General features: G+C 34.4%; 1 protein-coding gene across 2 annotated transcripts in view; it reads left to right on the forward strand.

Moving 5' to 3' along the window:
• SCN3A (sodium voltage-gated channel alpha subunit 3) overlaps positions 1-13,709 on the forward strand; it is a 114,854-nt gene that overhangs the window by 50,167 nt on the left and 50,978 nt on the right. Inside the window, exons 12-13 of one of the 2 annotated variants that reach the window (XM_030796293.1) lie at positions 6,881-7,171; positions 12,893-13,240. In XM_030796293.1, the coding sequence (XP_030652153.1) occupies positions 6,881-7,171; positions 12,893-13,240 (639 nt within the window). Of the gene's footprint in view, positions 1-6,880; positions 7,172-12,892; positions 13,241-13,709 lie in introns of those variants that run through there. The other variant, XM_030796292.1, reaches the window with a different exon arrangement.

Genomic DNA, 13,709 nt, shown 5'->3' on the forward strand with positions numbered 1-13,709 from the left:
TAGGGGTATAGTGAATAGGGCATTAACGTGTTGAGGAGAAGAGACAGAAACACGGTACTGTATTAAAAGACAGAAAAAAAAACATATACTTAAAGGTGAAGACTCTTGCGAAGATATAGTAAAAATCTGATTCATGCCAGTTAGAATTATAATTTCTCAATATTTTTGCCAACATTTGGTATGGCCAGTCTTTTTAATTTTAGCCATTCTAATAAGTATCTCATTTCCGTTTTGATTTTCATTTTCCTAATTACTAATGTTGAGCATCTTTTTCTGTTCTTATTTTCCATCTGTATAGCTTCTTTTATGAAGTGGTTGTTCAAATCTTTAATCCCCTCCTTTTTTTTAGTTAGGTTGTTTGATTTCATATTATTGAGTTTTGAGTGTTCTTTTGACTCTTTGGGACATAAGTCCTATATCACATATATGCTTCTCAAATATTTAAAGTGCAGTTTATCCAGAGTATTATTTCTTAGCTTTTTTGTTTAAATCATTCTTTTGGATCTAAGAAATTTTTGCCAAGTCAACACCACGAGTATTTTCTTCTAAATTTTCTTCTTAAGTTAGTTTTATGCTTTATATTTGGGTCAATAACCCATTTTAAGTTAATTTTTGTATAACATATGAGTGATACGTTGAGATTCACTTTTTAAAAATATGAGTATCTAATTATTCCAACTGCATAAAAACAAAATATTCATTCTCCACTGTATTGCCTTTGAACTTTTCTCAATTGTTAGTTGTCCATAGGTGAGTGTGTTTATTTCTGAACTCTAGTCTGTTCAGTTGATTTGTCATTTTTATACCAATACCACACTCTCTTAATTCCTGTACCTTTTATGACGAGTCTTGAAAAAGATAGTGTAGGTCCCCAACTTTTTGTTCTTTTTTTTTTTTCAAAGCTGTTTTGGCTGTTTTATGTCCTTTGTAGTTCTGTATGAGCTTTTTTTTTAAAGTTATATATATATATATATTTTTTATTATACTTTAAGTTCTAGGGTACATGTGCACAACATGCAGGTTTGTTACACATGTATACATGTGCCATGTTGGTGTGTTGCACCCATTAATTCATCATTTACATTAGGCATATCTCCTAATGCTATCCTTCCCCCCTCCCCCACCCCCCAGTTAGAATGGCGATCATTAAAAAGTCAGGAAACAACAGGTGCTGGAGAGGATGTGGAGAAATAGGAACACTTTTACACTGTTGGTGGGACTTTAAACTAGTTCAACCATTGTGGAAGACAGTGTGGCGATTCCTCAGGGATCTAGAACTAGAAATACCATTTGACCCAGCAATCCCATTACTAGGTATATACCCAAAGGACTATAAATCATGCTGCTATAAAGACACGTGCACACCTATGTTTATTGTGGCACTACTCACAATAGCAAAGACTGTATGAGTTTTAAACTCCATTTGTCAATTGCAATTTGAATGATTTCTATTGCTGTCTTCAAGTCTACTATCTTTTCTTTTGCACATTTAATCTGCTGCTAATTTCATCCAGTGTATTTGTCATCTGAAACATTGTAGTTTTCATCTCTACAAGCTTGATCTGCGTCTTTTTTATGTTTCATATATCTCAAACATTATGAACATACACCATACAGTTATAACAACTGTTTAAGTTCTCTGTCTGCTAATTTGAACATCTGTGTCAGTTCTTGGTCAGTTTTGATTAATTTTTCTCTTTATTATGGGTCACATATTCCTGCAGTTTTATGTTCCTGACAATCTTCCATTGAATTCCAGACACTGTCAATTTTACTTTTTTTAAGTGCTGGATATTTTTGTATTCCCATAAAAATTATTGATCTTTGTTTCGGGACATAGTTATGTCGTTTACACACAGTTTGATCCTTTTGTACCTTTAAACCTTTGAAAATTTGTTAGGCAGGACCAGAATACCATTTATTCTAAGACTAATTATTCCTCACTAGTGAATCAAGACCCTTCCTAATACTCTACCCAATGCGCATTTAAAACGAAGTGTTTGCCAGTGTGGGAACGGACACTGTTCTGGCACAGTGTGATTGCTGGGTGGTGTTCTCTCTAATCCTTGGCCTCAGGTGGTTTTCTAAGACACATGCTCGGTGAATAATCTTCTCAGTACTCAAGGGGAACCTGAGAAGATCCCTAGAGTTCTCTCTCTGCTCAACTCTCTCTTCTGTGGTACCCTGTTCTGTGAGCTATACAATCACCCTGATTTTCCTAGACTCAGCTTCATCTCATCCGTTCATGGAGTCTGCAGAGATACTTCCTCTCTACATCATAGTCTGGAAGTTCCAGGCCACAAGCTAAGAAAAGCATAGAGCTGACTTGCTTGCTTTTCCATTTTCTAATATCTTAAAACATCCTGATCTGATGTCCAGTGCCTTCAAAACCACTGTAACATATATTTTGTCTGTTTTATTGGTTGCTTCAGGAGAGAGCAAATCTGGTCTCTGTTACTCAATTGTGGCCAGAAGCAGAAATGCACTGACTTTCTTTGAGGATTTTTTTCAGATGAATGGCTCCACATATTTGAAGTATTCTTTGGATGACAGTACATAGTAGAAATTCGTATATTCAAAATTTAAGTTTCTAACAATTCTGAGTTACTTTGAAGATGCACAACAAATAGCATTAGGTCCTTTCTTAAGGCATTTTTTGGTGAAATGGAGATACAGCAATGAGATGTTTGGCGAATTATTGAGCTCAACCATAGACTTAGCTTTTGCTGAACATGCTGGCTTGGCCACTTTCGTCTTACCATTGGGTACAGAGTAGTAATGTGGATATACCTTATTGATTTTATACAGAAAACTATAAACAAATTTGGTGAAACTTGAAAATATTTTAAAATATACCTCATGCTTGCCAGAAAGTTCTACATTTGAATTATTTAAGAGTTTTATTCTATATCACCATAAATAAAACGTATTTATAAGATAATAAAATAAAATAGCTATTTACAGGGCAAAGAATTTATTTCAAGGTTTTGAATAAATGTTATAGGAAATAATATTCATAAATTGCATATGATTGTATTTTAAAGCACTGGGTTTTTCTATTATCATTAATAAAAGCAGACAAATTAATGTGCTTGAAAATGCTACACAGATAATACAGTACAGAAATGAGTTTATTCTAAAATGCAGCCATTTTAGGGGAAAATATGGCATCAATTAAAAGAGTATAGTCTTTTTGAACTTAGAAATAAACATGCACTATGTCTAGCAGAAGTTTAAAGAACCTATGATTATGATGAGTTCGGCTAAAAAACATCAGTTCTATTGATTTAGTAGTCAGTTACTGAATCGTAGTGACCAAAATATCACGACTTGATTCAGCTTTAGCTTCATACATACAAAATTTAAATTTATCCAAGGTAAAGTATAACACTGATTGGAGTTAGCACAGTGCCAAATCCATTTTAGTTCCTTATTGACAACACAGGTAATGATGACTAGTAAATTATCAATGCTGAAGCCAGGAGGAAGTTGGAGGCAAAGAGAGAATTAGTGCACCTATAAAATTACTTATACTGCAGTGTAGTTTAAGTCTCCCTAACCACCTACGACTCTTCAAAAGTTACTATCTAGCCAATGACTTCATGAAAGCTAGCATCACTTCCATCTTTGTTTATTATTGGTTGAGGGGCCGCCAAGGGCTAGTCCTTGTGTAGGTGTGAGAAAATAATGTGGAGAAACACAAACTCTGCAAAGAGATCAACAATTTGTCTTAGATCATTCTAATTGTGTTTGACATTTAAATTGTGATATTTAAGTACTTAATGTTGCCCAGCTTAGTATATCCCATAGCAGTCTATATTGCTCTGATAGGAAAAAATTTGGGAGTAAGCTCTAGAACAAAATTCGAAATAGTAGCTCTTAAGAAATCTAATATAATTGGGGTAGAACAGAAATAGGTACAATGTCTTGTAGCTTTGAATGGGATTTTAACTGGATTATATACGTAAAATGAACGAAGTATTAGTTATGTGGTTATATTTTTACAGACACACAGATACAGTGAGTTACAGCGCCTACTTTGAATCCCACAAAAACTTTATAAGAAAATGTAATTTCCTGAGTAAATATTAAGTGAAATTTCTTGTTTGTTAAAAGAGGAATTCAGCAAGTTGGCTGTGAAATTACCACGGTTATTCTCATATGCAGGACATTGGTAGTGTCACAGTTGGGTATAAACAGGTACGCAGACACGAGAGATGACAGGAAACATCTGCCTTTGAGGGAATTGGCAAATCACTGGAAGTGGAATAAATGACAGATTTGAGTTGATGAGTGACACAGAAAATGTGTCTGAGGTTACCTTTGTTGCCTTAGAAATCTGTTTTGGTTTTGAGTTATTTGAACTGTTACCCAGAATTGGTTGGAAAATAATGCCTTATGCAAAACAAAGTTTGTGGCTGGGTGCGGTGGCTCACGCCTGTAATCCCAGCACTTTGGGAGGCTGAGGTGGGTGGATCACTTGAGGCCAGGAGTTTGAGATCAGCCTGGCCAACATGGTGAAACCCTGTCTCTACTAAAAATACAAAAGTTAGCCAGGCATGGTGGCTCATGCCTGTAATCCTAGCTACTCAGGAGGCTGAGGCAGGAGAATCGCTTAAACCCAGGGGGTGGAGGTTGCAATGAGCCAAGATTGTGCCATTGCACTCCAGCCTGGGCGACAGAGTGAGACCCCATCTAAAAAAAAAAAAAGGTTGGAAGTGATTTAAATGAACATAAGTTTTAGGATTATGGTGAGGGACTATTACCACCACTTCCTTTGTTTGCAGGGACAAACAAGTTAATAAATGATTAACACTTTGTGTTGTGTGTTTGTGTCTACATAAAATGGAAAAGAGAATTAAGGACTTTATTTGGATAAGAAAGGGTATATATATATATATTCACTGTTTCAACAAATGGTGTATATTATGTACCTCATATGTATCAAGAACTCTAACTATATTTAACTTGCTACAGACAAGTGATTCACTTATTCACTTTATTTTGCAGATATAGTCAGAGTTATAAAATGTACTTAATATTTCTAATTTTACATCATGAATTATATTAAAAGTGATACTGATGATCAATAATTTGATTAAAAACCTAGCTATGTGACTATATAAAATTTTATAAATATCTAAATTCTGAATTACTGTTTTATTTAAATGCTGGGTATTATCTTATATCAAGTCTTAGATTTGAGCTTCCATTATGAAAATTGTGCTTAATATAAATAAATATCTGTTACATTTTATGTGTTGCTTGGTCAAACACACAAATTTAAAATCATATTTAGTACTAAGGTTCCCTCCCTGAGATCACTGTAATCCTAGAGAATTTGCAGCATAGTAATTTTAGATTTAAAATCTTTTTTAAATTTTTAAACATGAAGTTTAAAAATGAAAACTACTTAGGAGAGTTTGCTTCTTCTCAAAAAAGATGAAACATGAAGCACAAAGTGTTGTCAAAGCATTATAAATAGGTTTTATCTCCATTTCTTCCTAAAATATGTTGTTATATAGACTGCTATGAGTCTTTTATGATGTCTTGAAAAGTCAAGTCTTTTTTTTTTTTTAAAGTCAAGTCTTTTATGATGTCTTGAAAAGTCAACTTGCCATCTGTAGCAAGTTAAATATAAGTTCTATGAAGTTCTTCAGAAGCATCAAAGTCAAGGTTAAGTATGTCTTGTTCTTCCCCCACCCCCACACCAGTGTCTGAGACAATTGATAGCAAAGTACATTTTTAAATCTTTATTCACCAATTATTTACTGAGCCTTATTTATGTCAGGTGACATACTGGTCACTGAGCATACAATGATACAATTTCTATCTAGCTTACAGTTAATGGGAAAGATAAACAATATAGTAGATAAGTTAGATTTGTTTGTATTTAGTGATGACATATGTAAAAAGTTTAACTGATATTGTCATAATTTAATTATTTTCACTTCTGTGGTTACATTTACAAATAGTAATATACTTAATGAGAACTCAGCTTTGATGCACACCATATTGTTTCATATCCTCTGTAGGTCATTGTTAGATCATTTCCAGTCTAAAAATACTATTTGCCATGTTTCATCTCAGAGCTGACTGTGTTTCATTTGTAGGTACAGAAATTCAAAGTGCTTAAGAATATTTAGTGCTGCAATATAGAAAGAAAATATTTGAAGCAGTTCTCGCAATCCTTTGAATGAATTTATGTATTGCTATGTTAATCATTTGTTATTTATAATATTAAATAATTTATGAACGTTTAAAATTTTTAAAGTGATATGTAATAAATTCTCTGGGAGTCACATGACCACAGAGATGTGAACTACAGTCCTAATGTAATTCAAAGGAAGGAAGAGGATAAACTATCTAATACATTTCCCTACTTCCATCTGGAGGTAAAATAGTAGACACTTGCAATGTTTTACGTTCGCAAAAAAGAAAAGAAACAGTCTTTTGTACTGGATTTAGAGGGGAAAAAACACTACTCAGTTGCTCAGAAGTGCACACAGGAGGAAACGTTTTACAGATGGAATCAGAATGGTAGTTAGATGAGCAACCACCACTAAGAAAACGTTTGCTTTTTAAAGTATAGAAGACACTTTGTAGAGAACAGTTGTCCCCCCCACCAAAAAAAAGACAATCCAGAAGATAGACAAAACCAGATTTTTCTTGCTTTAATGCATACACTAGCATATTGCTTTACATGATTTAAAATGTAAGGGTCACTGTTAAGTAAACTCTTGTGGTGAGACAAAATAAAAGGACTAGAAGATAGACTTTTCACTTGTAGTTAATGAGCCTTAAATGGCAATATTTTAACCACACTCAACTGTTTCAAAGCTCTGTGTTCTAAACAGTGCCTGGCTTTGTTTTATGACAGGCAGTTGCGGCAGCATCAGCTGCTTCAAGAGATTTCAGTGGAATAGGTGGGTTAGGAGAGTTGTTGGAAAGTTCTTCAGAAGCATCAAAGTTGAGTTCCAAAAGTGCTAAAGAATGGAGGAATCGAAGGAAGAAAAGAAGACAGAGAGAGCACCTTGAAGGAAACAACAAAGGCGAGAGAGACAGCTTTCCCAAATCCGAATCTGAAGACAGTGTCAAAAGAAGCAGCTTCCTTTTCTCCATGGATGGAAACAGACTGACTAGTGACAAAAAATTCTGCTCCCCTCATCAGGTATGATTTTCTACTAAGTGCTCTGGTTTCTTTATCATTGCTATTGCTTTTTAGTTGTCGTATTTTGTTTTGGTACACTTTTGTACTATCTGACTTCAGTGAGGGACAGGGAACTAACATTTAATATAATATAGTTGTTTAAATTCTTATAATAGATTGTCTTCAAAGGCATTTTTATTAAACCATTAATAAAACGTTCACCATTTTGAGACTGATATATATATATACAGATAGATATATTGATATAATAGATATATAATATATATTGATATAACCTACATATATATCAACCTGTATATATATACGTATATATGTGTCTATACACACATAAACACACACACACACACATATATATATATAACCTACACTAGCAGACTTTTCAATGAGAGTTTTGGAATCTCTTGTTTACGTTTTGCATTTTGAGACCCCAGATAAACTTATTTTCCTTGAGAATGGGTTTCTGTCTTTGTTATCCAAAGTTGTGATTGTAACATACATATAAATTTTGAAAAGAAGTGTTCTTTGGGTTTTGTCTTTATCCTTTGATATAAGAACTGGACTATGGCGAGTCTCCATTTTGCTTGCATAGGGTCATGCCATGATACATTAGAATGAAATTATGACCTAAATGTTCTTGAAGAGAACAGCATCAAAGGTAGTCTATTTTTGCTCTAATTTAATGTCAACTACCTGGTTCTTCAGCATAGTTTTAAGTAAAAGAGTAAAAATTAGTTTCAATTATTTGATGTTTAGTAAGTTTTATGGATTAGTAAGTTAATGTATTGTTTACATGTGTCTGATGTAAAGAATAATTAGTTACAAAATCTGTGATAAGTACAATTATGGCTTTTAACAGTATTTGGCACCATTAGAATTTCATGTGCTGTGAATTGCAAATGCTTCTAATCATAACAATCTTGAGTCAGAATTATACCCTAAAAATAATGCTTCAAGAGATAATATATAAGATTAATTTAATCAAAAACTGCAAATCAACCAATGGGTATGATATTTTTTCATAAAGAAATAAACTTATAAAAAAAAAACAGAAGTAATAAACACAAAATTCAACATAGTATTTACTTTTGGTTGGGAGAAAAGGTAATATGCAAGTTCTCAGTGAATGTTTTATAATCTATCTTTAATATGTAAACAAATATTTTTAAAGAAAAAAGTAGACATATTAATAACTTAAAACTTGTATTCTCATATTAGAACAAAATGGACATGAATACACAGAGTTTTAAGACAAAGCCATTTTTCTGCAGATAACATCAATATCAAGAAATTCAACTATTACTATCTTGTGTCATACAAATATAAAATATATTATCAAATCAGTATAACACATTTGGAATTAACTTGAAGCTCTGGAGGGCAACTTAGTTTCTCAGATCAGATTTTTTTTTCTTAAACAGTCACCCTTGATATTTTGGAATTCTTAAAACTATTAGGAGTTATTAGAATTAAGAGTATATGAGACTATAGCATAATGATGCTATAGTGAACACAAACTTTTGTGTTCATATCTCAACTCCAAACTAGTTCTGTGACCTTGGTCAAGTCGCTTGTACTTTGTAAAATTTCTGTAAAATAAAGTAAGAATACCTACGTTAAAGAGTTTTAGGGGACTAAGCAATATATAGAAAATCTGTGTGACAGAGTAAGTCTCTTATTAAGTTAAAATCGGTGAATGAATTTCAAATGAGGGAAAGCAAACTTCTGAGTAGTTTCAATTACTCACAAATGTATACACATAATTTGATAGCAGTATTAGTTCTTTTATTGTTTCATCATTTTGCTCAAATAAAGTTTGTAGATTTGTTCATTCAGTCCAATCAACAAATATTTATTGATCGCCAACTATGTAGCAAGCATAGTTCAAGATGCCAAAAATACCTCCAAGAATAAAAGAGACTCAGTTCACTGACCTCATGGAAATTTTTTCCAAAGGAGACGGACAATAAACAAAATAAATAAGTTATAGACTGTGTTAGAAGGTAACAAATGTTAAGGGAAAAAAAAAGTAAGGAGGAAAAGAGGAACAGGAGCCAAAATTGGAGGTAAGATTTTAAATAGGGTAGTTTACAATGACCTCACTAAGACATTTTGGGAAAGATTTGGAGGAAGCAAAGAAAGAGGCTCTCTTAAGGAACAGCATTCTGAGCTGATGAAAGAGGAAGTGCAAAACCCTGACAATGATAGCATGCCTGGAGTGCTTAAGGAGCAACTGGTAGACTTGGTTTGCTGGAGCTGAGTGAACCACAGACAGGCAAGAGCAGAGAGTTTAGCTGATGGCCAGTGTTTTAATACTAAAAACAGAATCAGTACATACATATGGTAGATGTCGTTCATTTTATATTTGTAAATAGAAGATAGATGGATAGATAGATAATTTCAAAAGTGAAAGAAATAATCTATTAGTTTTAAATTTGCATATCCCAGTAAAGACAGACTAAGAGCATTAACACAACTAACAAGCAGAAATATACTATAAATGGTTTACAAGTTCTGCTGCTGTAAACAGAAAAGGAATCGGAATCTGGTAGAAAGAGAATCAGTGAAGGTGGTGGGGACAGGAAGCATAAGATAGACAGTAAATACTGTGCAAATCAAATGTATCTTCTGAAAATGTCAAAGCAGAGAGGCCGTAAATTGTGGGTGCCCTGCCTTCTATTCACATAAATTACAAATGTTATTTTATGTTTATTACATTATTTTATTTTTAAACAGATAATATACGTTAGTTGTACAAAATAAAGAAATATTTAAAAGTATAAAATGAAACCTCAAAATGCTAAGTACTTCCGACAAATATTCACTTTCCTTGTTCCCACTAGAACATCTTAAAATTCCCAGCATCTTTTTCCATCTTGACTTTTCCCAATCCACTTTGAATCCAAACCCTACATGCATGATTGTGTCTTACAGACCTAACTTCTTCTATTTTCCCTTTTGTTACTGAAAATTAAGAAACAGTCTACATTTATCATCTGGGAACAAGATGAAAAAGATACCTGGGAAATATGTTTTGACATGCCTGAGGCAAAGAAAGATGGCCTTTCACTCCTTAAAACATTAAAGCTGGTTTTCCCTAGAGAAAGTGTTGCCACAGCTGTGGGTATTCCCTCCACTCTGCTGCATCTTCTAGTGTGTTATTTTTAGTTTATTTTCTCTGAATGCTATTTCTGTTATCTTCTTTTTCCGTCTCTGTTGCCTTGAAAGCTGCGCTCACACCCATTATTATACATTCCAAAGAGTGAATAGAAATTTCAAATAAACTCACAGATCTGGAACGCCTTTGAAAATACCTGACATAAAAATATCCAAATTAAAGGCATGTCCCAGATACACAGTGGATGTACACACCTACCACATACTCCCAACCAATACTGTGTAGACCGATTTTCAGTTTCCAGAGACAGTTTCAGAACATAGGTGTATTGAGGTGATTATACTCAGCCATCCTAGGGATTAATGTAAGACCGAGTTAGTATTTCGCTGAATGTAGGATGAGGTCCACCCTGTGTTAGAGTCACCTGGAATGTGTCAGGAAAATTCAGATTCCAGAGTCCTATCTGCTACTTCCTGAATCCATATTCCAAAATTTGGGACCTAAAAATATATTTTTTTAACTCTCAGAGTGATGCACATACACTCAAATGTTTCAAAACACTAGTTCTGGGCTGGGCATGGTGGCTCACGCCTGTAATCTCAGGGCTTTAGGAGGCCGGGGCAGGCAGATCACCTGAGGTCGGGAGTTCGAGGCCAGCTTGACCATCATGGCGAAACCCTGTCTCTTATTAAAAATGCAAAAATTAGCCAAGTGTGGTGGCGGGCACCTCTAGTCCCAGCAACTCAGGAGGGTAAGGCAGGAGAATAGCTTGAACTCGGGAGGTGGAGATTGCAGTGAGCCGAGATTGTACCACTGCACTCCAGCCTGGGCGACAGAGCGAGACTGCCTCAAAACAACAACAACAACAACAAAAACATGAGCTCTGGATATAACGGCTATTATATTGATCATTTAAATGGAGTCTGAGGAAATGAAAAACATTAGCATTCTTTATTAATGGGGGGATGAATTGATGTCTTCACATGATCTAATCTCTTGATCACTTTGCTGTAAAATCACTCTACTGTCTGCCCTTCGGTAGGTAGACAAACCTGCTACAGGAATTGAGTGTCACATAGACACAGCCTCCAATGGATAAGCTGGACAGCCAATAGTTCCTGTGGAGAATCTAACCAAATCCAAAGGAACAGAGCACTTCTTAGTGAATAATATCTTTCCAGAATATCACTGAGACAGAGGACAACAAAGATTATTCTGGTGCTTTGCAGTTTGGGAAAAGCCATAAAAATAAAGCTAAAAATGGGGCCTAAGAAAATCAGCATGACCTAATTAGGCAAGGAACCAAAAATAAATTTGACAGAGTCTGCCTTTTCTGTTTTTTCCACTAAAATCATTTTATTTGGTTTTACACTAAAGCTTAGAAGAAAGAGAAGATCCAGGAATGTTTGCTGCTGACATATGTATATGTATATGTATGTATGTATATTACCCTGGGTGTGAAGAGAAGTAGGAAAGGGAATGAGAGAGCAAGGAGGAGTGCCATTGTTCTTGATGAGGGGAGAAAACAAATATTCTGCAGACTGAATAGATATGTTTTTGAAAACTATCTGCAAGACTAGAATACACACAGAATTATTTGGGGTTGCTAGTTTAAAATCCTTTCAAAATGTGAAAGAAGGAACTTCAAGCTAAATCTTCATTTTCTGGTACTAGGAAATAGTTTGCTTAATTTATTTGGGAATAGCTGTAATGAAAAAGATTTTGAATTGTCTCTTTCTTTTTAGTATAATTAAAATAAAACAGAAGTATATGTTGTTTTTTACACCACCCGCTGGTGAAGTCATGTTATATGTCTTGTTTTTATAAGCCAGTGTTATATTTTACACAAGAAGAGTAATTTATGTAGCAGTTTAGGAATCCTCTCTGTTGTGTTTGCTATGACATATAGTCTCTCAAATAAGGTGAATCATTGGTTGCCATTTGGGAAACTGTTAGCAAATTTGGAAGACAACATCGTAGGTAAGTTTTCTGACTTCTATTCCCATGTGGGTAGAGACAAACAGTTTCAGAGAAAGAGTAAACTACTTTTCTTTCAGAATTCAAAAGAAGAGAATGGAAAAATGGTAGTTTTTTAAAAAAATAATTATCCTGAAGTGAAATATTGGCTACAATGCAACATTTGAAACAAATATTTTAAATTTGAGCTAACATTCTCACTTGAGCCAAAACTTATTCTCCAGGTTGCATTCCCTTCAGATTATAGCATTAAGAAGTAGAAGCTACTTACTATTTGTTTAACCACCACTCACATCAAAAGAAATCATTTATCCTTTTCAGCATCTGGTCCCTAACCTATTACATTATGATAACCCAATCCACCTAAAGTGAAGACTAAATGAAGTGGTTGTATACTTAGTAAATTGCAAACCAGTATTGTTAGTCAGAAAAACACTCTTTGTACTTAAATTTGCTTTAATAAAAATATCAAAATATATGTGTCCTCTATAAATTTGATTATCCATGTTTAAGAGCAAGAGTATACTAACTCCAAAGAAAATAGATCCTTTAATATTAATACTTTTATTAAATAATTGTGTTCTCCCCCCACCCCCATCCCATTCCTTTCCTTTTTGCTTTCTCCGCAGTCTCTGTTGAGTATCCGTGGCTCCCTGTTTTCCCCAAGACGCAACAGCAAAACAAGCATTTTCAGTTTCAGAGGTCGGGCAAAGGATGTTGGCTCTGAAAATGACTTTGCTGATGACGAACACAGCACATTTGAAGACAGCGAAAGCAGGAGGGACTCACTGTTTGTGCCGCACAGACATGGAGAGCGACGCAACAGTAACGTTAGTCAGGCCAGTATGTCATCCAGGATGGTGCCAGGGCTTCCAGCAAATGGGAAGATGCACAGCACTGTGGATTGCAATGGTGTGGTTTCCTTGGTGGGTGGACCTTCAGCTCTAACGTCACCTACTGGACAACTTCCCCCAGAGGTGATAATAGATGACCTAGCTCTTACTGACATTATTCACCAATTTGAAATAATCAAAGCCTGGACAGTTTAGGCTGTTATACCGTCCTGCTTCCTCAAAATGAAAGTTGGTAAAAATAATACATGATCAATCAAAGGGAAAACAATAGAATATTGAGAATCAATTGAATTGTACGGGACCATTAGCTTTTGTTGCATGGTAATTAATTGCAAGGGACCATGGCTTTAGGTTAAAAGGGCCCAGTTTTTAGAGTCTGCTATGAAATACATATCTGCAAATTTGGTAGACCTACCGAGACAAATAATGGACATTTTCACCATCAAATCTATAAGATGTATATTCACCAAGAATTGTATAATTATCTATTCATATTCTGGAAAATTCATATTCTTAAAATTAAATATTATAACCAATTTGTTGATAATGGGCAATTTCATACAACTGTCAATATTTACAGTGCTATTTTAAA

The sequence above is a fragment of the Nomascus leucogenys genome, chromosome 17 (assembly GCF_006542625.1).
Source record: "Nomascus leucogenys isolate Asia chromosome 17, Asia_NLE_v1, whole genome shotgun sequence".
Taxonomy (NCBI): Eukaryota; Metazoa; Chordata; class Mammalia; order Primates; family Hylobatidae; genus Nomascus; species Nomascus leucogenys.